This window comes from Accipiter gentilis, chromosome 22, assembly GCF_929443795.1.
Source record: "Accipiter gentilis chromosome 22, bAccGen1.1, whole genome shotgun sequence".
Lineage (NCBI taxonomy): Eukaryota > Metazoa > Chordata > Aves > Accipitriformes > Accipitridae > Astur > Astur gentilis.
In genome coordinates this window covers 16739144-16762956 of record NC_064901.1, presented here as the reverse complement: position 1 = coordinate 16762956, position 23813 = coordinate 16739144, and the positions used below count along the sequence as shown (strand labels likewise).

The 23813-nt window shown below is 37.3% G+C and overlaps 1 protein-coding gene across 8 annotated transcripts in view; it reads right to left on the bottom strand.

Annotated features, from left to right (window-relative positions):
* Nucleotides 1–23813, bottom strand: part of PCNX1 (pecanex 1) — a 92873-nt gene that overhangs the window by 5840 nt on the left and 63220 nt on the right. For all 8 annotated transcript variants that reach the window (XM_049825107.1, XM_049825109.1, XM_049825110.1 and 5 more), the window contains 17 exons: nt 23669–23761; nt 21932–22082; nt 19854–19995; nt 18302–18479; nt 17789–17897; nt 17047–17176; nt 15875–15933; nt 14840–15055; nt 14160–14413; nt 12998–13228; nt 11430–11530; nt 10156–10306; nt 8281–8511; nt 7622–7896; nt 5653–5894; nt 4132–4568; nt 2595–2735 (listed from right to left, as the gene is read on the bottom strand). In XM_049825107.1, the coding sequence (XP_049681064.1) occupies nt 2595–2735; nt 4132–4568; nt 5653–5894; nt 7622–7896; nt 8281–8511; nt 10156–10306; nt 11430–11530; nt 12998–13228; nt 14160–14413; nt 14840–15055; nt 15875–15933; nt 17047–17176; nt 17789–17897; nt 18302–18479; nt 19854–19995; nt 21932–22082; nt 23669–23761 (3141 nt within the window). The remainder of the gene's footprint in view (nt 1–2594; nt 2736–4131; nt 4569–5652; nt 5895–7621; nt 7897–8280; nt 8512–10155; nt 10307–11429; nt 11531–12997; nt 13229–14159; nt 14414–14839; nt 15056–15874; nt 15934–17046; nt 17177–17788; nt 17898–18301; nt 18480–19853; nt 19996–21931; nt 22083–23668; nt 23762–23813) is intronic.

The following is a 23813-nucleotide window of genomic DNA, read 5'->3' as shown; positions in this document are numbered from 1 at the left end:
CCAAGACAAGGTAAGGTAAAAAGCAAATAAAATTAATTTTCACAAAATCCAGGATAGCACAGTTTTCAAGAGTTCTAAAGATACAGGTAGGGGAACCCCCCCCCCAAGAAAACCACAAGTAACCTACATCTTCCAAGATCAAATCCAAGAGACTCCCCTTAATCCTCACTATACTCAGCTGACAGCTGCCAATTTCTCTAACAGTGGGTGAAGGAGATTCAGCTTTGTCCACTGCATGAGTTCTACATTGTATCCAAAGGGACAGCATTTCAGCCAGGGAAGCACGGCATCTTTAGTTCCCCTTCATTTGATGCAACAGCACAGTATTTAAGCTGTCTATTCAAGTCTGACTTCAGAGTCTGTCCAAATAAACTTTTTAAGATGCTCTATGGAATAAGGCCAGAAATAATCTAGCCCCAGACACATAAAACATTGCCCAATAAAGTCCAAGTACTACATCCTTGTTGTCCAACTTAAAACTGGTGCCTTTGAGACAGCCAAGGGCTCAGTTTTACCATCTCTTCTATCATGACTGGCATTTATTTGATACCCATAAATGACAGATAATATGCAAAATGATGTCACTAGATAGTCAAGAGGTAATAATCTCTTGCAGGGGGAAAAGGGTTCTTTCACATGCCAGTGTCAGGTATCATAGAAAGCTAATGCAGAGTATCCCTTCATCTCAAAAGTCCTGGAAAAAGTAGCTACTATACAAAGAAGAGTGCTAAATTTCATTTCCTTGAAGAAACCCTATAATGTCTTCATGTATTATATATACTGTACTGTATACTTACCAAAATAAAAAGCAAGAGTTAGGAAAAAATGCTTTATGTAGTAGGAAAGTTTTAAACAACTGAGTGCTGAACTTCATACTGAGAGCATTGACATAAGGCTTTGGCTGGTAAACTGCTTGATGAGCAGCATCTCAGCAGGTAAGAATCATTTCTGCCTGTTTGCAGAAAGGACTGCAGCTGCAGGATCAGAAAGGGAAGACTGTCCTAAGAGCTAATGGCTTTACTGATACTAGTATGTTTAACCACAGGCAGCTGAAGCATGCAGTGGAAACTATGTCATCAAGTTAAACCCTCTCCTCATAATCACACATAAGATAATCTGGTGCTTTCCTCCTTTCTTCTTAGGTTAAAAGATGCTCTTCTAAAAAAACCTGCCAGTATGCTGCACCAAAAATAGATGAGAAGCATTCGGAACAGTAGCTTACTCTGACCTTCAAATCCTCTTGCTTTAATCCTTCTGTAACATAAATCACTGTACATGTCAGCATGCTGCAATTTGCAAAACACTCAGCAACTCCTGAAAAAAACTGCCTAATGATACCAGGCAACAGGTCATGTTTCAATACAGCCCTTTACATTCACCATCTTTAAGACTTTCTTGATCTGCAATAGCTAACAACAAATTCCAAAAGTGTAACGTCCAAACCCAACATAACTATGAATGTTTACAACATTCTACTCCTAGGTGTTGCCTATGAGTAACCCTACTATGTTAAGAGTGGACCATCAACTGTGATACAATTATTCGTGGAAGGAATTTATTTCCAGGGCCTGCCCTTCATATACATGTAACATCAAGGAAGATTTGGCATACACTGTGTTATCAGCATATTGCCATTTCTTAACTTAAGTTTGCGCATACATCCACAGTGATGTGGATGCAAACTGTCAGGCAGCAAAATCTAGCCCCTGAACACAATTGAGGTAAGCAGTCAATCAAAGCAAATTCTTATAAACTGTCAGAACTGACATATTCCAAATGAAGAAACAGTTGTATTGATAAACCAGTCCAGATGCAATGTCAGTGACTCTTCCCTTTTACTATTTATCACTGAAAGAATACTCACTGGAGCATATTTATAGACATACAAGTCTAAAAAATGTATGCCTCAGTAAAAAACAGAAAGCCTCAAATATAGAGCTGCTTTCTTTTCCTGCTAAAGAGAGCCTAAATTGGGAGATAAGTTTTCTAACTAATGCAGTGAATTTTTATAAAATGCAGATATAACACACCTAAGGAAAAGGGAGACAGAGTTTCAAGTCATAGGCTTCTGCAAGTTTTAGTTACAGCAGATTTCCTTCTTAAAGGAAAGGAAACACCTATCACATACCTATTATATAATAGAGACATCTAAAGACAATCTTACTTGGCTCTATTTTCATCAGAATAATTTAAAAACAAATGGTGTTAACCATTCAATTAAGGACTCATTGGCAAATTGACCTTCTATGTTTGCTCAAGGATTGACAGTTTAAGGAAAGGAAAATGAAGGTTGGATGAATGAGTGCAATGCTTGAGAGCTCATGACAAGAGCTGAAAGAAGGCAAGGAAGGAGAGGTGGTTGACAACATCTGAGTCATCATCCTGCATCTTTTGGATACAGTTGCGGAAATATCCCTCTACTTCAAATTAAGATTCTAGACCTGCTTTTGTAGGAACAGCAACTTGGAAGACAGCTGCTGATCCAACTTACTACTACTACGTGTATCTTAGGCCTTAACATCTAGGCAGACTGCCATAGAATCAATATACTCCCTTTTTTAAAGATAGCTTGTCCACTTCTAAGCAAAACTTACATGGCCTTCCATGCCTTCCTGAGGACTCCAGTCTTTCCAGCTGTTTCTTCCAGCTTTTAGCCGTATCACCTCATCTGGCCACTGCAGCTCTTTCCTTTTTGACACGTTGATCCCTTCCAGTACTTGACTGGGATCCATTAACTATAAGTAGGAATTGAGTTTTGACTGTTAGTTCAGCCAAAATTTAAAAGAAACAGATAAACTGTAATCTTTTGCATACTTCCAGAGAACTGAGTTTAACAAACAGAAATCAATTTCTGACCAATTTCAATGTTGGAAACTCAAACTCCAGGCTAGGAAAAAGCCTGAACAGCACAGAATTTGGAAATTAGTCTGTGGTTCCAGACACAGCTGACGAGGTACCAGTTCACTGCTGTCTGAAGCAGCAGCTCTGGTTCCCTTTCCCACCCTTTCAGTTACACTAGCTCATGGCAGGGTCTGAGGAGCTGGCACAACACAAGCATTGGCAGCACATGGTCCAGTAGCAGGGAAGAGTTAAGTGATGATGAGCTGTTAAAACTGGCTCATCACTTCTTACAGAATATTTTAAGAAACATGGTCAAACATGGTCTTGAAGAATTTACTGTTAGATTGAAGAATTATTTATCTACCAGCATGGTTAGTTGAGACCCACTGCATGTTTTGAAGTAAACTGGCCTTTCCACAGGGGCAGCAGGAGAAAACTCCTGCAAACTGCTTTGGGACAGAGAGAACTGCATTATGTCCACTATCCAAGGGCACATGTCAACTTTGCCTGTATCCTCCTCACAGAGGAATTAAGCTGTTTCATAAGAGGGCCCTTGCCTGCAAACTAAAGCTACTAAGTACAGACCTGCAAATTAGTTTAACTTTGCCCACTATGATACAGTTTACAAAGTATTACTCTAAAATGAGGCTATTTCAGCAACAAAATCATGTTTGTTATGATCTATCCTATTAAACACGCTTCTTGATGTTTCCCACTAATGTACTACCAAAACCATATATGTGGGGCTAATAAAAGCTAGAAGAGCAAGAATACAAATTTCTGCATCTTCACAAAATCAGTAAGGCTGCCATGATTAACTTAGTCAATGGTGTACTGCTTGCTGCTCAGTAAACCCAGACTTACGGCAATATCCGAAGAATACATATGAAAATGAATAAATACATATGAAAGTGAAAATGAGTGTTTTTACACTTACTTTTGTGGAAAATCTACTTGATTTAAAAAAGCTAGTTGCTTTCTGCCCTGCAAATGGAGCTGTTTAGCTTTACATGTTGTAATGAATACAGGCAAACTAAGTATGAAGAACTGAGTTCAGCTGATGTTCTCAAAACTGCACTACAGCAAAACACGTAAGTAACGTAAACTGGGATGTCTAAGCATGTAGGAAGGCTGGCTGTCCAGAAAACCTTTTCTTCACATTAGTTCTCCAAATGTAACTGCACAATAGTTGTACACTGAGACATTCCAGACTGTGTGTATTCAAAAGTAGTGATTTCAACAAGGTAACACTAACAAAAGCATGTTAACTTGTTCTTCTGGACTATTCACCTGGATTCTGTAAATAACGTCATCCTTTTTGGCTTGCATTTGATTTGCAGGGCTTGCATTACCACCTGACTGAGTTTCAGTTGCATTACTCCCTCCTTCTGTCCCTAGAAAGCCCACAAGGGCATGCTGTTTACAGGCTGGGATGCTTTGGCTGGAGCTGCTAGAAGAAGGCAGTCCATGCTGTGCGCTGACCCCAGTCTGGCCAGTAGGTTCCATTTGGTTCACCATAGATAGGCGGGACTGGATGGATGAAGGGAGGTTACGAAGGGATATCTGACTGGTGGAAGAACGCCGACAAGGCACAAAGCCTGTTGTGGATGTGCGAAGAGATGAATGACGACTGCCGTAGCAATAAGATGAATGGCTAGCTACCGAGGCACGGGCAGGGGAATGTCTGACAAGGCTTGACTGCACAGAGTGAGAGCTGTGACTGGTGCCTAAAAGTAAAAGATACAGAATCAGGAGAGTTTGATAAAGCCTCCCACCCACATTAGATTGCCAACACACATGTTTTAGCACCTAGATACAAAACTGATGGGTCTAACATCTGAAACCGCTGTATTGCAGAAGACCTCTGTTGCATTTCATATAGCAGAGCATTTGAATACATTCCATTGATCTTATCTCAGAATTTTATATTCTGTTCAACTCACAATCCCTGCAAGACAAGTAAGCTTGAAAATGCTTCAGCCTTGCTCTTCCCACATTAACAATTTGTTTCTTAATATTAAGATTTAAGTTTCCCATACTTGAAGCATTGAGGCAGGTAGAGATGTCCATGTTTCAAAAAACCAAATATTCTTTCTTAATATGCTTGACTGGGTGTTCAAAGACTAGTCAGAAAGTTAGAGTAAAAGCTGTTTTTAAACAAATTCAGAAAAATTTAATACCCTTAAAGTGAAAAACAGGAATTGCAGTTTATAAGCATTTGTGTCATTGCTTTTCCTATACTAAGTACTTGTAAATGCCTCTCCACAGCTGACAGATCTAATTACGTCATGTGAAAAAAGTTCATTCAACTACACAGACTTTTATATTCTTTGTGAGTAAAGGCAGTGTTTGGAAAACTTTTTCTCAGCTTTACTATTTATCACCTCCTTAACTACAGATCACTGTGGACTCCTGGATAGGATTCAGCTAATATATTATGGAAATAGAGAATCCATTCCACTGTATAAATAAGAAACATAAAGACATTCACAAAAAATGACAAGTTTAGCATTTGCAGACCATACAACAGAAGCGAAAAGATCCAATCTGTAGAGACGTGTTATCAAAAGTTATTTAATCTATTTTGCCAGCACAAACTATACTCCTATTGCTCAAATTTCTGTTTGGGAACTTTGCATTACATAAAACAGTACCGTAGCTTGAGATGAATCCAGCAGGTGTTAACACCACAAAATCAAGTCATTTTTGTTTGCTTTTTAACTTAGGCCTGATCCAAAGAACTGGAAGGCCAGTTCTGTCTATAGGATTGTACTTGTATAAAATTGTTGCTTTGTTTTATTTTAATTTTACCCAGAGTGGAGGGATGAGTTGGTGGATGAGCTGCAGGAAGAGTTGTGGGATGAGCTGCAACAGGAGGGTGCTGTACTGCTCCAGGTCCCTGCCCTGTAGTTGCACTCCCTCCTCCTTGTGACATGCTGCTCTGCGACTCATTGATAGTTGCATTGTTACTTGTGCATGAAGCTCCACCTCCAGCATCTGAATCTTCAATATTTCCACCACTATTGCAGCCAGCTCCACAGCCTTTCCTTAGTCTGAAAACATAATGCAATTGATACTTTAAGTCAGGCCTTCTAATCATCAGGATTTTAAGAAATGCCTTATAAATGACAAGTGAAAGGCTTTACTCAGCACAATCCAAAGCATTCCCTAGAAATCTGATAAAACTTGACTTTATTTTCTCAGAACATGCTTTGCAAATATAAATACTGCTTTCTAAGAGATTGCAATTTTCTTCATGACAGCTATTCAGGTAACAGTTATTTATGATAAGTCAAATGCTCATACAAAATAGCTTTTGAAAAATCAAGCCACCTCTACAATACAATAAAGTGATAAAATTCTAAATATAAAATGCTGGTAGAACATCCTGGTTATTTTGTAACAGTTTAGTACAGTTTATGCTCCTTCACACACCAGTCATGTATTCTGATACCACAAAATCTTTGTCTATTCAGATGAGCAGGAAAATAATCTTTGTTGGGTTTTTTGTTCGTTTACTTTTGTTGTTGGGTGGGGTTTTTTAATGTATGGGATTTCTTGTTACCTTCAGTAATGTACACAGTTGTTTGAAGCACATATCGCAGTTATTTGAATCACAAATCCTCATGTGAATTTTGAGCATTCAGACAATAGTTTATTGAACATTTTCCAGTGTATATCACCATACAGGCTACCACAAATCACATTGTTTGTATTAATAAACTTCAGATGGACAAAAAACACAGCACATTCCTCCTCCCTTCAATTTCTACATCTTATTATTTTTCTTTGTCACACTCAAATACACTGAGCATTCCTTTCCAATTTTATTTGCCCCTGGGATCCAGAATCCCAGATAATACACAACTTGGATCCAAATACTTTTCTGTGCCATACTTTCACCTGTTATTCTATCCATGTGTCAGACGAGCAGATGGTGACAGAAGAAAAACACCACAGACTGTAGTAAGTGTGACATTCTGGAGTGAAACAGCATGTTCTGTTTTGATGTGCTGTAGATATCAAAGTGTATGACCATCAGAACAGCTACAGGACTTTCAACTACAGCACCAGTTCCTAGAACTGGTAAGAACTGGGACACACATTTCTGAATGCCACACACAGCTGACACTGCTGCTCTTGGAGCCACAGTCGTAAGGGGCCAGAAGTGCAGTAAAAGTTCTCATGGCTATAAAACACAGCACAGCAAGTTTGTACTGGGCTACCAAAGGGTCATGTGGAGGGAGGATTATATTATCACTCCAGTTACTTGTTCTGGGTCTGATATACAGGATATTTATAAGCACTCACGAAATTCTGAACAACAACTAAAGCTCGTGTTGCTATGCATGAGCATACCCTAACAACATTAATATTGGCACTTGCATGCTAAATATTTGCAAGATAGGAACCCTACCAAATAGTCCTGATTCTGTAAAGATGGTATTATAGACTGCAAAAGTGACAACACTGAAAAAAATACAGAAATTGCATTGGCTCATTCTTAGACCTGACATTAGAACTGAAGTTGCAGTTCTTGCACCTAGACTGTCCTGTTTTTTCTGAGCACTCATTTACATAGTTACTTATATGCCTTGAAGATTAATCCTGTACCAAAGCAGTTGCCATATGCTACAGATAAGCCTTGACTTTCATTTCAGGCACATTTATTTTTATGTGACCGAATATTAAAAATTATGCTGTGTTGGGCATGTACGAGACTAGTTAATGGAATATGAGAGTATGAACACACACTAATGAGAACTCTTCCTCAGCTCACCTGTGCCACGTAGACACTATGAAGCTTCTGATGTTTCCTAAGCTGATAGCTCCCCCGAGAATCTCCTTAAGCTGTTCATGACTATCTGAATAGGAAGTAGTCAAAGGTGAGACGTAGATTGGGTATCCAATTGGCTGGTCACAAGAGGAGTTGATCATGTTCCTCAGAGCTTGTTTTGCATTTTGGATGCTTCCTCTTTCTGGATTACGATTACGCAGGAACACAAGCTCCTGCTGCTGTCCTGCCCACAGGCCACGCACACACTCCTTATTCACCTGCAAAAGCCAAGTAGAAAGGCTATGTCCAAGTGAAACAGTGAGAGTGTGTGATGACTGCTTTGCTGTACTAAGGCCTTCACAAGCAGATGTAATACTGCACTGCAAAACTGCAAGCATTCATATTCACTTCTTTAAAAGGCTGAACTTATGGACACAAGCTGCAACAGTGAGAATAAAGCAAATCTAAGAATGGGATGAGGTATAAGATATTTTAAGTCAGGAACTGATTTTCTGATTAAATACTTCCACTATATGAGAAGCAGCAGCCCTAGCAATGACAGATCAATAACAACAGAAATTTGAATTGAGCCAGGAGTTCGGTATGGTTATTAAACTATACCGCAACGTACTGTCACATTGTGGACCGTGCACAAAGCTTACCTTAATGACCCTAAAACTGAGATACCGCTTATTTAGCATAATGATTTTATATTCATTGGTGCCATCGTCCATCACATGACGCAGAGCAAGAAGGGAGGGAGAATTGGAAAGAACTGCACTCCGCCAAGCAGGGTCCCCTTCATGTGCTATAACTAGATTTTCTTCATGGGTTGTTATGGCTTCATAAAGAACAGAAGGATCATCATATTCATCTGGAGAAGTGAAGTGATCCTGTTTCCAAGAACACAGGTTAAGTAACATATGATCAACATTTTAGATGTAACTACAGACAAAAAAAATCAAACATTTCACACCTCTAACTCTTGAGAGGCTCAGTACTTTACGTGAAGTTCGACATCAAAATATCAGATACCTATTAAAGAACACTATTAAAGATGATCTCTCTTCCAACAGATTCTGTTTGCTTGTGTTTGCTTCTAACTTAAACCCAAAACGATTGGAAGGACCTGCCTATTACTGATTCAAGTAAATTTCTAGTTGAATTTTATACTAGATTTATATTTATTTATATTGTCTACAGAAGCATTTTAGTTTTAGCTTCTTAGCTTATTCACAAGTCTCCAACTGTAAAACACACTTAAGGTAAACCACTGATTATTCACGAGGCTGTATTATATGAAAATAGCAATAGAAAGAAAACCAATAAGGTTTATCTGTATTTTCTGTTAAAAAGTTCACACGAATACTTGATGACAGATTATTTCAGCATCAGATACTATCACACAACATAATTCACCGCCAGTCAAATAGAAACACAAAATTTGCAAGTTCAAGTCAGTATTAGGTCACATTATTTTCTGGTTAAAAAAGGATAGTGGTTAATAGCTAAATTTCCAACACCGGCTGAAGACTCGATATGCTATTGCACTGCAAGTGAATAAAATTAACCCTTTAAAGATTAATACAATAATGTTCAGCAAAAACATTTTTCATTATTAGAGATACTTGTATTTTTCCTCACTTTTCATTCTCTGACTTAATTCAAGCCCTTTCTGCACCGTAACCCAAATATACTTAGAGCACTTCAGAATTGTTGAAGTGGTACTTCTGCTGGTTTCAACAATGATTTTGTAATTATTCTACTTTGCTAGACGTACTCCTAACATATGCATTCTGCTAAACTAAGGGACTTTGTGATATGTGGAGTTAATTCAATCACTGCTAGCTTTGGGGGACTTCTAGACTCTGAAGCAATCTCATCTAGAGTACCAACACTTCCACCCCCCCCTCACAGAATGTTTATCACTCAGTACATGCTTTCTTGTACTTGCTGAGCTTAGATGAGACACACACACTGGACAGAATTTGAGATTGTTCGTCTTTACCCTCACTTCATTATAAAGACCAACCCCAACTTCATCTTGGTGAACGGCAACCTTCTCACATTCTCACCTGAAACCTTACTGACAGGATCACTGAGTAACACCAAAGTGTTATTACAACACTTCAAATAAAAAGAACAAGAAAACCAACTCCCATTGGAGAGGGCTGTGCAGCTTTGAATGGCATGGTGACCTTTTAAGCCAATCACATGTTTGTGGGGAGGGGAAGAAGGAAGATATCAGAGCAGCTGTTCATAAGGGAATTATCTCTAGCTGGATATGAAACAGGGCTTGACAAATTCTCTGATCTACACTTGATGTAATTTTCAAGCTCTACGCATAAACTGCATTCCTTTTTCCTCTGTATCACCTTCCACATGAGCTATAAGAAAACAAAGCACAACACATGATGTTCCCCCATTTTTAGTTGTCCACCTCTACCACATGCCCTTTTATTCTCTTCCTCTTTTTTCTCTCTCCCAGATGCTTATTTTTAAAAGAACTGGACACATCTTCCTGTGTAATCTCTCACCTGATGTAGCTTAAGTGACATCCGTATTCCAGGAACCACTACTTTCCTCAGCAATTCCATGTCAGCGAAGATCCATTCATCTCTAATTGAAGATATACGGAAGTCACCCTTAAATAGGGCATGCAGGCCATACAAGAAGGATTCCAGATTACTGTTGAGGGGAAAAAAAATAATGAGGAAACAGCCCAAATATTAACAGAAATACAAACTTATTCACAATTATCATTACTGACAAGAGCAGAAAATACTGAGCTGCACAGAAAGGCACAAGCATCTTCTCTATAAAGGTTATTTACAGGATAGGACAGGGAGAAGAGAACATATGAGTAAGGATGTGTGTGTAAGCAAAGCCTGGACACTAGATGTCTATGTGCACTGAACAGGCAGTGAGCAAACCATACATGCCACAGATTTTTTGCATTGACTAAAGCAAACAGGAACACTGTGACGAATGCCTGACTTCATTCTGAAAATTTTTAAAGAGAAAACTTTCCAGGGAATATAACACCACAATGGACCAGTTGAAGGAGGCTATGTAGCTTCCATTGTGCACACTTTAGTACAGAATAAAAATCTTGACAACTTCATCATGTTTAAAGGCATTGTTTCCTTTTACTAAACTAAACTAAGAATGAAAAATCAAATATGCTCTGATCACTCTTGGGAGTGCATATCTGCAAGACCTTCAGGGGGCAATTGGCTGGTACTTAGAATAATTAGTCAACAATTTCCCTGAAAGTGAAGTAGAACAGATTTTACAGTCAGCACCCAGCTGACCAATAGCTTCCACATTCAATTATGCTTCTATTTATTTTCTTTTTAAACCATCTTCTCATGATTTCCTGAAACATACAACTGTATTTTACATTGGTCTTCCCAAGTAAGATGGGGCTGTCAGTCTGCAAGAAAGAGGATGCTATATGATGACAAAGTTGAGCTGAAGGAGATTTGTACAAAATACAACTGCTTGCCACAGAGCCAGCTAAACTGTGAAACTTACCAGTTGTTTTTCATCAGTTGTAACTGGTCCTTACCCACACCAGAATTTTCACCTTGCATTAGCTCAATAAAACAAAATGCTCAAATTCAAGTTCTCCCTCACTTTGTTCTTTGATTATGTTTCACTGGCTGTTATAACAAAGACAAGTTACATAGCATATCTGTCCAGTTTAAGGAAAGATTACATTAAATATCTGGGGTTTTTTATGAAGAGGTACTCATCTAAGACCTAACCTAGGAACCCAGAGGGATTTATAACAACAGTATTTTATTACCTAGACATATGATGTGAAGCTGTTCCCAATGCTCTCCGCCCCAGAACACAGAGTCCATAACACAATGTCACCAGAGGTGAGTCTTTACTTGAATCCAGCGGCTTGTAGTAACAAAAGAAAAAAAAAAGAATAGCCAGGTGAACAGAGTAAAGAAATCACCACAGAAAAACTGTTCTGCAAGAAGCAGAAAGACCCAAACACATAAAGATACACAAACTCAAGCATGCACATGTACCCACCACAACAGTTACTCTTGCTCAGACTTTCAACAAGTTTGGTTTTTGCTGGGGGTTTTTTTTGTTTTTTTTTGTTTGTTTTGGGTTTTTGTGCAGGTTTTTTGTTTTGGTGGTTTTTTGTTTTGTGTTTTTTTTTTTTAAGTTCTGCAAGTACGTAGAATACTTGTAAAGGCTATACTATATTTGAAATAAGACAAACTAAGCTGAATAGATGCACGCAACATTCCTCAGATACTGTGTATCTTGTATGCAAACTGTTGATTAACGAAAAAATGGGTTAAGACAAAAATATTTTTAGTGAATAAGGTGGATTCTCACTTACCGGTTAGGAGTATATAACTGAGTTAACAGAAAACTTCCCTGGACTACAGCTTTATTCAGGGGAAACTTGCCCTCAGCTCAAAGCCAGTAGTAGCTGTAGAGGGTATTATAATGCCCTAGATAATAGTATCATTCAAGTGATTAAACATGACTTTCAATACTTACACAAAATATTTCACAAGATAGTGACTTGGAGGGAAACAATTTTCTTCAGCTGTTTGTCATGTGACTGCAGAACACTAATTCTTATACCCACTAAAAGGGGCGTCTAGTTAAACTTTTACCACCAAAGTAAAATTGAACTCTGAAGTCTTAGATTCTTCATTAAACACAAATTCATATTCCTGTCTTTCTAATCTCAATCAATTTCTGCTTATTCTCAAAGGCAACACTACTTTGACTGGACCACTGCAGTTTTTTGTAAACAGTAAGAAGTCAAGGCATTCCTCTGCAAGCATACTAACGTTTCTGTTTAAAAGGTGGAAGGATTTGGAGAGGAAAAGGGTTGAATATGGGATGATCATTTCCACAAGCCAACAATTCCAGTGGTCCAAAGGAACAGTATAGCATGACCACTAAGAAAGTAGTAGTCAGTCTTGTAAGCTAGCAACAGGTATTTGGGTTTTGGGGGTTTTTGTTTTGCTTTGGGATTTTTTTGTTTAGGTTAGAGTTGATTTGTAACCACTGACATCTGAGCACAAAACATCAGTTCTACAAGCATACCCTTTTGCATGTAGATAAATGCCTGACTAAGATTCAGCTGATGGATTTGAGCTGGTCAATGAAAACTCATTAATGAACAGGTTAAATCATATACTACTTACAGAATTTATTTAAATTCACATCTCAAGAGCAGAAGATCAAAAACAGTAAACTACAAATGTATATTTCAATTATAAATCTTAATTAAAAAAAATCAATATTAAACCAGCCTGTAAAGTCAAACAAACAGGGGAAAAAGTGAGACCATCCTAGAATAGTGAATGGCTTTCCTCACATGTTCATACTTACTTTTTCTCTTCGAGAGCAGCAATATTCTATCCAGTTCAAATAGATCATACAGAAACTCTCTCTTGAGATCCCTGCTAGACGGTGGTCATAATCCTCATCAATATTGGGGTTAAATGTTGGGTCTACATCAACATAATTGCGGTCTGTGCACAACCGCAGTCCTTCCTGCATTGTCTCATTAGCTAACCATTCCTCTAGCTTGGGGGATGTTGTGACATAATAGATGATTCCCTGAAACAGTCGTAATTAAAAATACAAGTCAGTATTGCAATTAAAAAAAAAAAAAAAGAAGTCAGCAATATCAATTGTTTCAACTCATTCATATTATTTTCCTGATAATAAACAAAACTGATGCACAGTAGCATTTATTTAGCTCAGATGCAACAAATTTGCACGGAAAACATAATACAGGTTTGTATACAGGAATATTTTTCAAAGACTGTCAAGATTTCTGAGGCTTGCACTGAAGGAATAAGGAAAGGAAAAAAAGATGGCACAGGACTCACTGTAATTTTGCAGAAAGACAATTACATATGACTTTTAATCTAGTTAACATGGTGGCTTAGATATTGAATTTCTAAAGAATTCAAGCGCTAAATAAAAAACAAGACAGTTTAACACCCTTGCATTTGCGGGGAGAGGCGGGGGAAACAATTTGTGTGTAAGTGAATAAATATCTTGGAAATATTTCAACCTGAACATTTTCAGCTCTGAAAGAGGGTAGCTTATGAAAGACCAATTAGTAAACTGATTATCTGAAAGGATCTGAGGCCTGGAGTCCTCTTACAACTGCAGGGTAGGGCTTTTTTTTTTTTTTTTTTTTTTAAAGACAAAGATGGGTTTGGACTTCTTTTAAAGACCAAAGCAGCTTGGCTTTCTCCAAGAGAAATACACTATTTAACTTTTCATTTACAACACAGCTATCACATTTGGGTAAGAGCTTTCAAGTTTCTACTCCAGCTTCAGCTAGAAAATGTCCTCTCTTAAGTAATCATCATTACAGCAAACTCTATCCTCCTTTGATGAAGGTGTTCATACATCTATAATTTGTATCACTTCTATGAACTTCTAATGTCTTTCATATGAGGATCAAGACATTAAGCAGTTCCTAGATGCAGTCCAGCCTATCTCCCCCCAAGGGTTGTACTGATCTGAACCATACCTTCACATAGTAAGTGGTGAGAATTTTCCGGAGATCAAAGACTTGAAGCATGGAAGCTGCACTGTTGTCAGTGATGCTATAACCCTCCAGAACATATTTTGTCACAAGCACTTCCCAAGCTAGCCAACGCTGCCCAAAGGCAGCATTAAAGGAAAGCATGTGAGGAAGGTGGCCTGGTTCACAGCAACAAAACCCCTCATCTTCCTCTACACCTTCAGTGATGGCCTCTACTTCTCGTTGCTGGCAATAAGTTCCTTAGGAGAAAATACAGAAAAGAAGAAAGACTTCAACACTTTATACGATTGCTTTAATATTGACTTGTGTTTAAAAGTGTTTAGAATCCAACTCGTCTCCAATTATGTTTCTGTAACGCTAAGTGAACTATCTGCTAATGAACACTAAAGATTTGGACAGCTTAATTTATCACTCTAAAGTCACATTTTAGTTAGTTGTCTCTAAGAATCAATTATGGTAGCCATGTTGCACTAAAATGGAAAGATACTTAGCATCAACTCTGCTAGAGCAAGCTAGTTTTCCCCACCAGTCACAGAGGCATAAAGAGGCCCTGCAGCCCATTTTCAAAGCAATTAATTTACAGGATAGAACTGAAAAAACCTTAAGTTTCCAAAGCAGAAGTCCACTTTTTAGTATATACCATTAAAGAAGCGTAACAAACTCACCTCTGAACTCAAGCCCCCTCAGCTGGAAGGTGACCAAGCCATTTCCTATCTCTATAAGGTGTACTAGTGCATTGAGGTAGTCAGAGGCTAGGATGAAGCAGTCCCCAGTACTATAGTTTCCCCACCGACCCAACAACAAGTCTCCACATAAGCTGTGCTGAAGGGAACGCGTTAAATGTTCATAGAAGATTGAATTCAGGTTGTTATCATCTGAACCTGCAGGAAGATTGGATTTGCATTATATTAATCTGAAGAAAAACATCAAGCTTGAATGACAATTATCACTTCACATCGAATCCTACATTTTTCTTAACAGCAACATTGTTTTAAGGTCATTCTCTCACCCCACCCCCTCTTTTTGAAGGGACAATTACTCCAAACAAATGCTAAGTGACATTTAGTATTTTTCACCAAGTTTTTTCCCTTCTTAGTCACTCCTCTATTTTCCAACTTATTCAGTTCCACTCATGAATCTCCCATCAATCTATTCCACGTAAGGAACAAAAAAAAATTAGCACAGAAGTATCTCAGTAATGATATTGTACTAGTCTCACCACCATGACATTGAGACACCCTCAAATAGCTTTTAGCTTTTTTTAATTATTAATTACTTAAGAAAAATAAAATACTTAATACTGAAAAATAAAAAGCAAAACAGCTTAATGCATACTACAATTATAAATAAAGCAGGCACACATAAAGATAAGGGGGAAAACAAGAAAAACTTACAGAAGACTAAAGAATAAAGCAAGAGAGATGATGGAGGAAAAAATAACAGTAGATATAACAAATGTTGGGCAGGGTTGGAGAAGATCAAAGGGCAAACTGATCATGAATCTCAAAAAAACTTATTAAAAAACATTGCCATTTGGAAAAAACCCCACAACCCTAAAAAAAACCCCTACCAAAAAAACCCCACTCCCCCAAAACAAACAACCTCACCCCCAAACAACCCCACCAAAGAAAAACCCAAACAAAACCAGAACACTTCCCCCCCAGAAAAAGACCCCACCAAAATCAGACTAGGAAAGCTACCTGGATTTCGATCAAGCTGCGAAGCTAGTCTTGTATTTGAATGATCCACACGCTTTGTGCTGAAAATTATAAAGCATACAGTAATAAATTTTGTGTTAAGTAAGAAAAATCTAAGGGAAGAAACTACTAACAGAATAAAAATCGTTAAAAAATATTCCCACTGAAATAGTTTCAAAAAGTAATTTTAAAATAATTTTATATGCTAATTTGCTGCTCTTCCCACGTAAAAGTATTTTCTGCCTATAATAGCACTATGATCCAATACCTAAAGTTTGTCCACAGTAGATAGCCATAGAAAAATCTTTAGCTTTAGAGATAAGCATATATATTTTCTTAGACAGATATCATAAAGCTTTAGATGTGACAAACAATTAAATCAGCACAACTAACATTCTGGTAGACTTCACTGAAAGTGCAGTTTTCAGAAAGTGATTTCATTGGCTGAAGTTACAACTTTAACTCTTAAACATAAGATTTGGAACATTGTATTTAAACTGTTGTAGTGTTAGAAAGGAAAACAGCAATAGAGCAGTGAAATGAAAATTTGATTCTCCATAAATACCAGAACTATCTGCTTGCCCTATATGCTGTTTATTTAACATTTCATTGGTATGATACTCCAGCAACAGCAGTGGACTTAAGAGAAATAAAACACATGGAGGTATAATCTAACATGAAAAATCTGTTACTACTGATCCCACCTTGATCAAAAAAGATTTACTTTAAAGATTTTTATAGTGAGGTTAGCCTGTTTTAGCTGTGAAATGAGCTATAATGAACATGGGTCAAATACAGTTATGAACTGCCCCCAAAACCTTGTTGTAATGAAAAGGTTTTGTACATAAAATTCACTTTCTGATTAAAATTGCACTTTAAAATAGTATAATTTTTTATGTTGAAAAAAATTAGCAGGACGGCATACCTCTAGGTAGAAGCTACTTAAGCTAAAGCAAATGTTGCTAGTTTAGAAAACAGTTCGCTGAAGACTTTCAGTGCTATAAACTGTTTTTTGGGTGTTTTGGTGGTTTGTTTTTTTTTTTTTTTTTGGGGGGGGGGGGGTAATAGCAGTACTTGGAGGGGGAAAAAAACAACAAAAAAACAAGCCAACACATTTAGCCACAGTTACATTATTAAAAACAAATGACAAACTTTAAAGGTCTTTTTTCACGTACTTGTAATCTCTTTCCCAGAATTTGACAGGCCTGGCATATGAAGTGATGAATATTGCACTTCCCAGAAAAGGATTCAGTGGAGTAGAGAAGAAAGCTGACACAGCTGCTTGGACAAACAACATGGCAGAATCTGTAGGATAACAGAGTTAAGGAAAGCGAAGCAACAACTACTTTTTTTTCAAGCTTCTGTGATAGCACCTGAAATAGACAGCAATGCCAATTAAGAGCAAAACAAGATCTTTAAGAATTTTCATGCAGTAAAGTATCTTTACAGTATCTCCAGCAGTAATGGGATTACTTTTGTTTTTAAAAGCAGAAATAGGTGAAAATTTGGCACTAGACATGGTAGTCACTCTTTCTCAAAATTCCACACGGAGTACTAAAGTCACACTCCATTCAAATCAGTCTACAGAAGCTTAAAATGCAAAACTCAAGAACTAAAACCATAGTTAGTGACTCTTCAAAAAGGCAATAACTGTCATAATAAAAGCTATGTCATTTTCAGAATGAAGTATCTCCTGCTTTTTCTTTTATATAAGAATTCTATTCCTACTCTATCTGGTACTGTATAATTCATAGCATTGTAGCAAGGCAGAAAGTGTGCACAGTTTTTCATGAACACTCACTAAACAAACCTGTTCATTCAGTAGATTTAGCCCATAATACATAATCCATTATAATGCAACATTGAGAAGTTATAAATACATGACTTGAGAAAAAAGTCTGCATTTTCAAAGGATACGTGGCACAGCAAAGGGCTGGGCAAAAGCATGGAAGGCAGATCCCCATGTGATCTGCCAGGGAGCAATGTAGGTATATACAAATCTCAATTTATAAAAGAGTTCCCAAAGCTACAGGAGAAAAAAAGAAAAAAGAAAGAAGAAAGATTTAGTGATTTGGCTGAGAATCAACATGCTTTGCAGTACACAAATATCCTGAGGAATTTACTGGTCACCCTAGAGTTCTTACTGGTCTACCAGAAGCCCTGAAACTTATAAAAAGGATGTAATAATGAAGCAAGTAACATAATACACACTTTATTGTTCTAACAGAAACTCATGAGATGTTTAGAAAGTTACATATGCTTCCTGAAGCAAACAGAAGTGCTTTGGGAAAGAGAAGTCTTAGCTGTCTTATAGCACATTAATTACAGTATCAACAGGACTGATGACCTGGAAGATTACCTATCAGTTAAGACTATCTGTTTTCTGTTTTGGATGACCTGAAACACCTAGAAATAGAGAGTTAGAGTTACCTTGCTGAAGAGTATGGACATGAAGAAGAGATCTAGCAGCATGGTCTCAGTAAAACTTTTGTAATCAAAAGTAAAGAAGAGCACTGTGAAAATAACAGTGACATACTGGCACGTTGGGCTACTGAATGATGAACGCAGTAACTTCAAGCCAGCTATTGTGATCATTAAAGCACCCAACCTGTATAAGAAATTCACACAAAACAGTTATTATCTGGTGTCTGAAAGGGATTTAAAGACCACCTAAACTGTTGCTGTCATGCAACGTCAATCTCTTCAAACTCAAGGTTTAGATTTGGGGTTGCTTTTTGAGTTTTTTGGGGGGTGGAGGGGTTTGTTTGGGTTTTTAAAGACAACTTCGGATTTTTTTTTTATTTAAGTTCACTATCCAAATCTTTCTATTGGTATTCTCAAGCCAATCAATATTCAAGAATTAGCATTATTTGTAAGAGTCTCACTAATTAAAAAAAAGAGGTGAAATATCCTTGTACTCTGAACAGAAACCTGGTCTTTAATTTAGGTTATGAATGTTGAGATGCGAAAATGCTAGGAGTGCTCTAGATTAATCAGCAAGAGGATGTTAATGAACACTGGATTATCATTAGTTCCTGCATGACTATACTGCTCTAGCTTGTATTGGGGCAACCACAACTTAGTGATGTTTTTTTTCCTTAGTAACTGACAGATCAAAGGATTATAAAAATAATGTTAAAGTAACGTAATGGCTATATTCCTCCCAAACACCTTTTAGTTACAAGATTAATGAACCCAAAGCAAGAACTTACTAGATCTCGGGATGATTAAATTTAAAAACCAAACCCCCCAATCCGAAGCCCCAACCCCCAGCACATACTCCATTTTGTTTCAAGATTTATTTTCTCTACAACACTTCTGTTCTAAACCAATAAATCTTCAAACCCAAAAAAGCCACCTGGTTGCTGTTCTCAGAGGCAAAAAATGCAGGGCCTATTAATGAACTCATTCACTGAGACAGTCAGATACACTGCTTGAGGGATTATAACTAAGGCTCAGTTTAAGAGGCAGTGTCAATTCCATCTGGATACAGATTATACTTAGGGGCTGGAAGGCCTAGGGAATTCCTTGAGTCCAGGAAGCTGTAGAGGGGCTGCAAGCTGGCACACCAACTCAGGGTACATTACACAAGTCTCAAACTTTCACCTGACAAAATACCAGAACATATTGTCACTATCTTGAACTTGCAGTCCAGATAATCATATGATAGACTCTGAGGATCAACAAGGAAATTCTGATACCACACTACTAGGTAATTCTGCAACCTACAATCTTTGTAGTATATGCTATGAATTGAATGATTTATGTTTGTGTGGGTTCTTCGTTTAACACTGTAATACTCCATTCAGTTCAAAACAGCAAGGCGACTTGGTTCTGTAAGAGCTTTCAAATAATGAACATTGTTCCTTGCCTTAGTTTTAAGGCAATAGCATTAACTGCCTTCCCATTGAGGCCAGAACTCACTATTAATTTCCCACCACAGTAGACATACTCAGATTACTTGATAGGCTTTTCTACTTACTCAGTATCCAGTTTCTTTGGACTAGCAATATTCTTAGCACTGCTACTAAGCTCATTGAGGACTATCAGTGGATAGATAACATTCTTCTCTACAAAAAGGAGCCAAATGTGAAGTTTCTCAAACCACATAACATGTGCAGCATCTGTCAAGATATATTAAAAAGAAAAAAAAAAATCAGACTGCACTATCAAATCAAACTCAGCTAACAGAACTCTAGCTGTATTCTCATACTGAATTTTCATAGTTTTATCTAACCAAAATAAAAAGAAGCTCCTTCTAAGCTACTGTTGATACCCCCAGTAGAGTTTCTGCACTGTTACACATCTATACAAAATGTATTACATTATAATAGTTTGCGAACTACTTGCTTGCTGCACACTGCAGGAAACAAACCCGGTTGCTACCTCTTCAACAATTTCAACATTGATACTGATGAAGCTGTTTGACATTATGTACTTTATCTCATGCAAAAGGATGCATATTCCAACCCTATTTGAAACAAAAGATTTCTGGTTTACAACTCCACAATATAGAAGAGCATACGTAACCTGCCAACACAAATGTCTGAGATGCAAGAACTTCTTTTAAACTTCCACAGTAATTGCAAAACCACGTAACAGGATTGCTATGTTTCAAATCAATGCAAAGGAAGATAATGATAAAACTTATTCTACAAGGCAGTGCAAATACAGGCTGGAAGAGACTATGTCAAAAGTTATGTTAAGTGTTGCTGCATACGTGAAGGGTTAAAGGTATACTTGAAAAAGGCTAGAAAAAGGCCCACCCCTCTTCATTGCTATGAATGACTGTACATGCCTAGATGAGCCCCAGCAAAAACTGAGTTCCTTTTCTACAACGGAAGCCATAAGGACAATTAGTCATTGACACGGCATGAATTCTCTATAAGTTACGGGGACCAAACTGGGAGATGCTACAAACTTGTATTTAACATTACTGGATATGACCTTCATCTTTCCTGAAAACACTACTACATATGGAAATGCTGAAGTTGGGTATCAGGAAAAGGGCACCAACAATAGCTTCTCTAGTATTGCAGGTTAAAAGTCTAGAGCATAAATTGCACTTTTCACTTCTTCCTCCAAATAGTTTGGCATCATGTTACAATTGCTATTCATATTTACCCAACTTTACACCAAATCACTGAAAAAAAAAAAGCAGCCCACAATTTAGACATCAGTGAAAAGACCACATTGCATAACTGCTACAAAGGTAGGAAGTTTGCAGAACAATTCTGATAATTCTCTGCTCCTGAAAGCAGCAGGATACTCACTTTCTTTTCATTACTGTCTTACCTCAAAAACTAACTGAAGAGAAAAAACAAAATAGCTTCAGTTGTTTCTAAGCCATTTTTGATAGAAATTTCTTAAGTCTGCTGTTAACAATAAAAACATACCAACAGTGGAGACCCCACAACCTACCACTATATTTATCCATAGTGGAAAACTTAGCAGTATAACTAACTTCGTATCTTCTGCAGCCTCCAGGGAAAGATTTCATGGAAACACAGACTTTAACACAAGGTGCAAATGCGTGTCTACACAGGTCAACTATCAAGACTGGTCCCTTAGTGTGTTTTTCCATTAGTAGGCCACTTGTACTACTTCGTTAAACATGTCAACAATACCATTAAAAATCAGATCCATGCCAAGATGAAATCTCTGACAGCATTTATCATACCTAACCCTCTACAACGTTTGAGAACTTATTATCTTGAAGAAATATCTAGTGAAACATATTCTACCTTTATACAAAACTATTAAGGCAATCATTAGCACAAACTTTGCAACTTAAGATTTTGAAGACTGTGCTTTAATGGAACTGCTCTGAGATAATGTTAGCACATGTAATATATTATTACCATCATCAGTTAAGAGATACATAAAATGTCACAGAATCAAAGCATGAGGAACTGAGAAACTAAGACACTTCTAGATTAGATGTCATTAAATAGTCCAGCGGTGAGAATAACGAAAAGAAGAGATTAAGTGTATCAACAGGTAACACAAGTTGGTCAGCAACTACAGCAAGTTCAAAAAAGTGTCTTGAATGATACTTACTTCGGACTTCAAACTGATAGTATTCCTTGGTTTTCAGCAGCGGGTGAGAAAAGCAATGCCAAGGAAGTTGCTTTCGGAGTTGAGGCAGAACATAATGGGTCACAAAGCCTACCGTACCCACCAATGCATAGAGAACATAACTTAAAATAGGCTAAAAAGAAGAATTGAAGAAATTAAGGTTTGTATCTATATAAACAAAATTGTACACTAATGATGTAATACCTTTTCCAGCATCTAGGCAGGTCCTACTGTAGTAATAAGTTGGGAATGTATTTCTTCATTATAAGCTATACTACCAACTTCAAGATCAAACAAGAAATGCCTGTGAGAGCACAAACCATCTGTTTCTAACAAATTTTCACTAAGTTGAGAAGTATTTTAAAGTAAAAATACTACACCAATCTGCCTTCATAGTCCATTGCTTCTGACCCATCTGCACTTTCTAAATGATAAAGCTATTATCCTCTGAAGGCTGAACCCAATTTATATTTATATCTGCTGGATAAAAGGAGATATAAGCATAATGAAAAAAATCACTAATCTTATATTCTCTTGAGAAGAAGGTAAGAAGCCTCCCACCAAGACCAAAACCCTTTCACGGAAGTCACAAAATACTACTATATTAACATAGTACAAAGACTGGATTTCACAGTAATGCTTTCAAATACACTAAAATTTACTCTAAATTTCTAGATATATCATAGCAAAATTAGGATTGCATTACCTTGTTATAAGCTTTTGGTTCAGAAATTCTGTGAAGCCTAAGCCTATTGAACTATGCAACTGGTGAAGAACATATAGTCAAGTTTCTCAAACATGGGACAAAGCAACATTCCGGAGGGCTGCTGAAGTCCAGCCATACAATAGAAGAGATATTTTCCTTAGAAATAACTAGTACACCTGCTTAGGTAGGACACTTCACCTGAAAACCAGAAGCTACCTAAACAAATATGCTTTTAAAATGTATTTTCTTTAACTGTAGGCAGCATTGGAAGGGTAAAATCCTTCTGAAATACATGCAAGAAACTTTCATTTGCCTTATATACAGCTGTTCATAAGCTAACCAATGGTTCCATTACAGGAATACCAAAAGAAGAAATTTAATAACTGCAACTCTCTAGGCAAATGCCTTTGCTTAAACAAATTAAAGCATAGGATCTGGTCCCATGTCATCGTGATCTAGTAGGAGTCATACATATGAACATTAAAAGTATCCAAAACAGTAATAGTAGATACATTGACAAGTAAAAAACTTGAAACTCAAAGGCTCTATGGAAGTCCTGTAAGTAACAATTCCAGTAAAGGGGTACTCCCCATACTATACTCTACAAACAGCCATACTAGCATGCAATTGCTTAGTCAAGGTTCAGCCCCCCAGTCTTTAAGAATCAAACCTTTTAAACTTTTTTTTTTAAAAAGTTTCATTTTTCCTTACTCCAAAATGATCCTGACACTATTTAGCTGAGATAGAGGAAGGAAAAGCAGGCATTCTGTGTTAAGAAACTAAAATAGAAATCCAGAATTTAAGAAGAAACTAGGAAAGAGCAGGGGAAGAGGAGCTTTTGGACACATAAAACTGGAATGTGAAGATCTTCATCTCATGTACTTGCCATACTACATATTTAAAGACCACCTAAAACTAGTCAGGAGACTTGGTGCAATACCAGAATAAGCACTATATCACATTAGAGTATTTGTATATAGAAGGCACATGGCAAACATGATGGAACACCTTACCTGTAAAACTGTGAATACTGTACTGACATGAATTGCAAAATAGAGTACACCAATGACTATACACACAATCAGGTCAGACTGCAGTCGTTCACTCTGGGGAGTCAAAATAAAATAATCTTAGAAAATGCCAGCTTCAGTTGTCCTC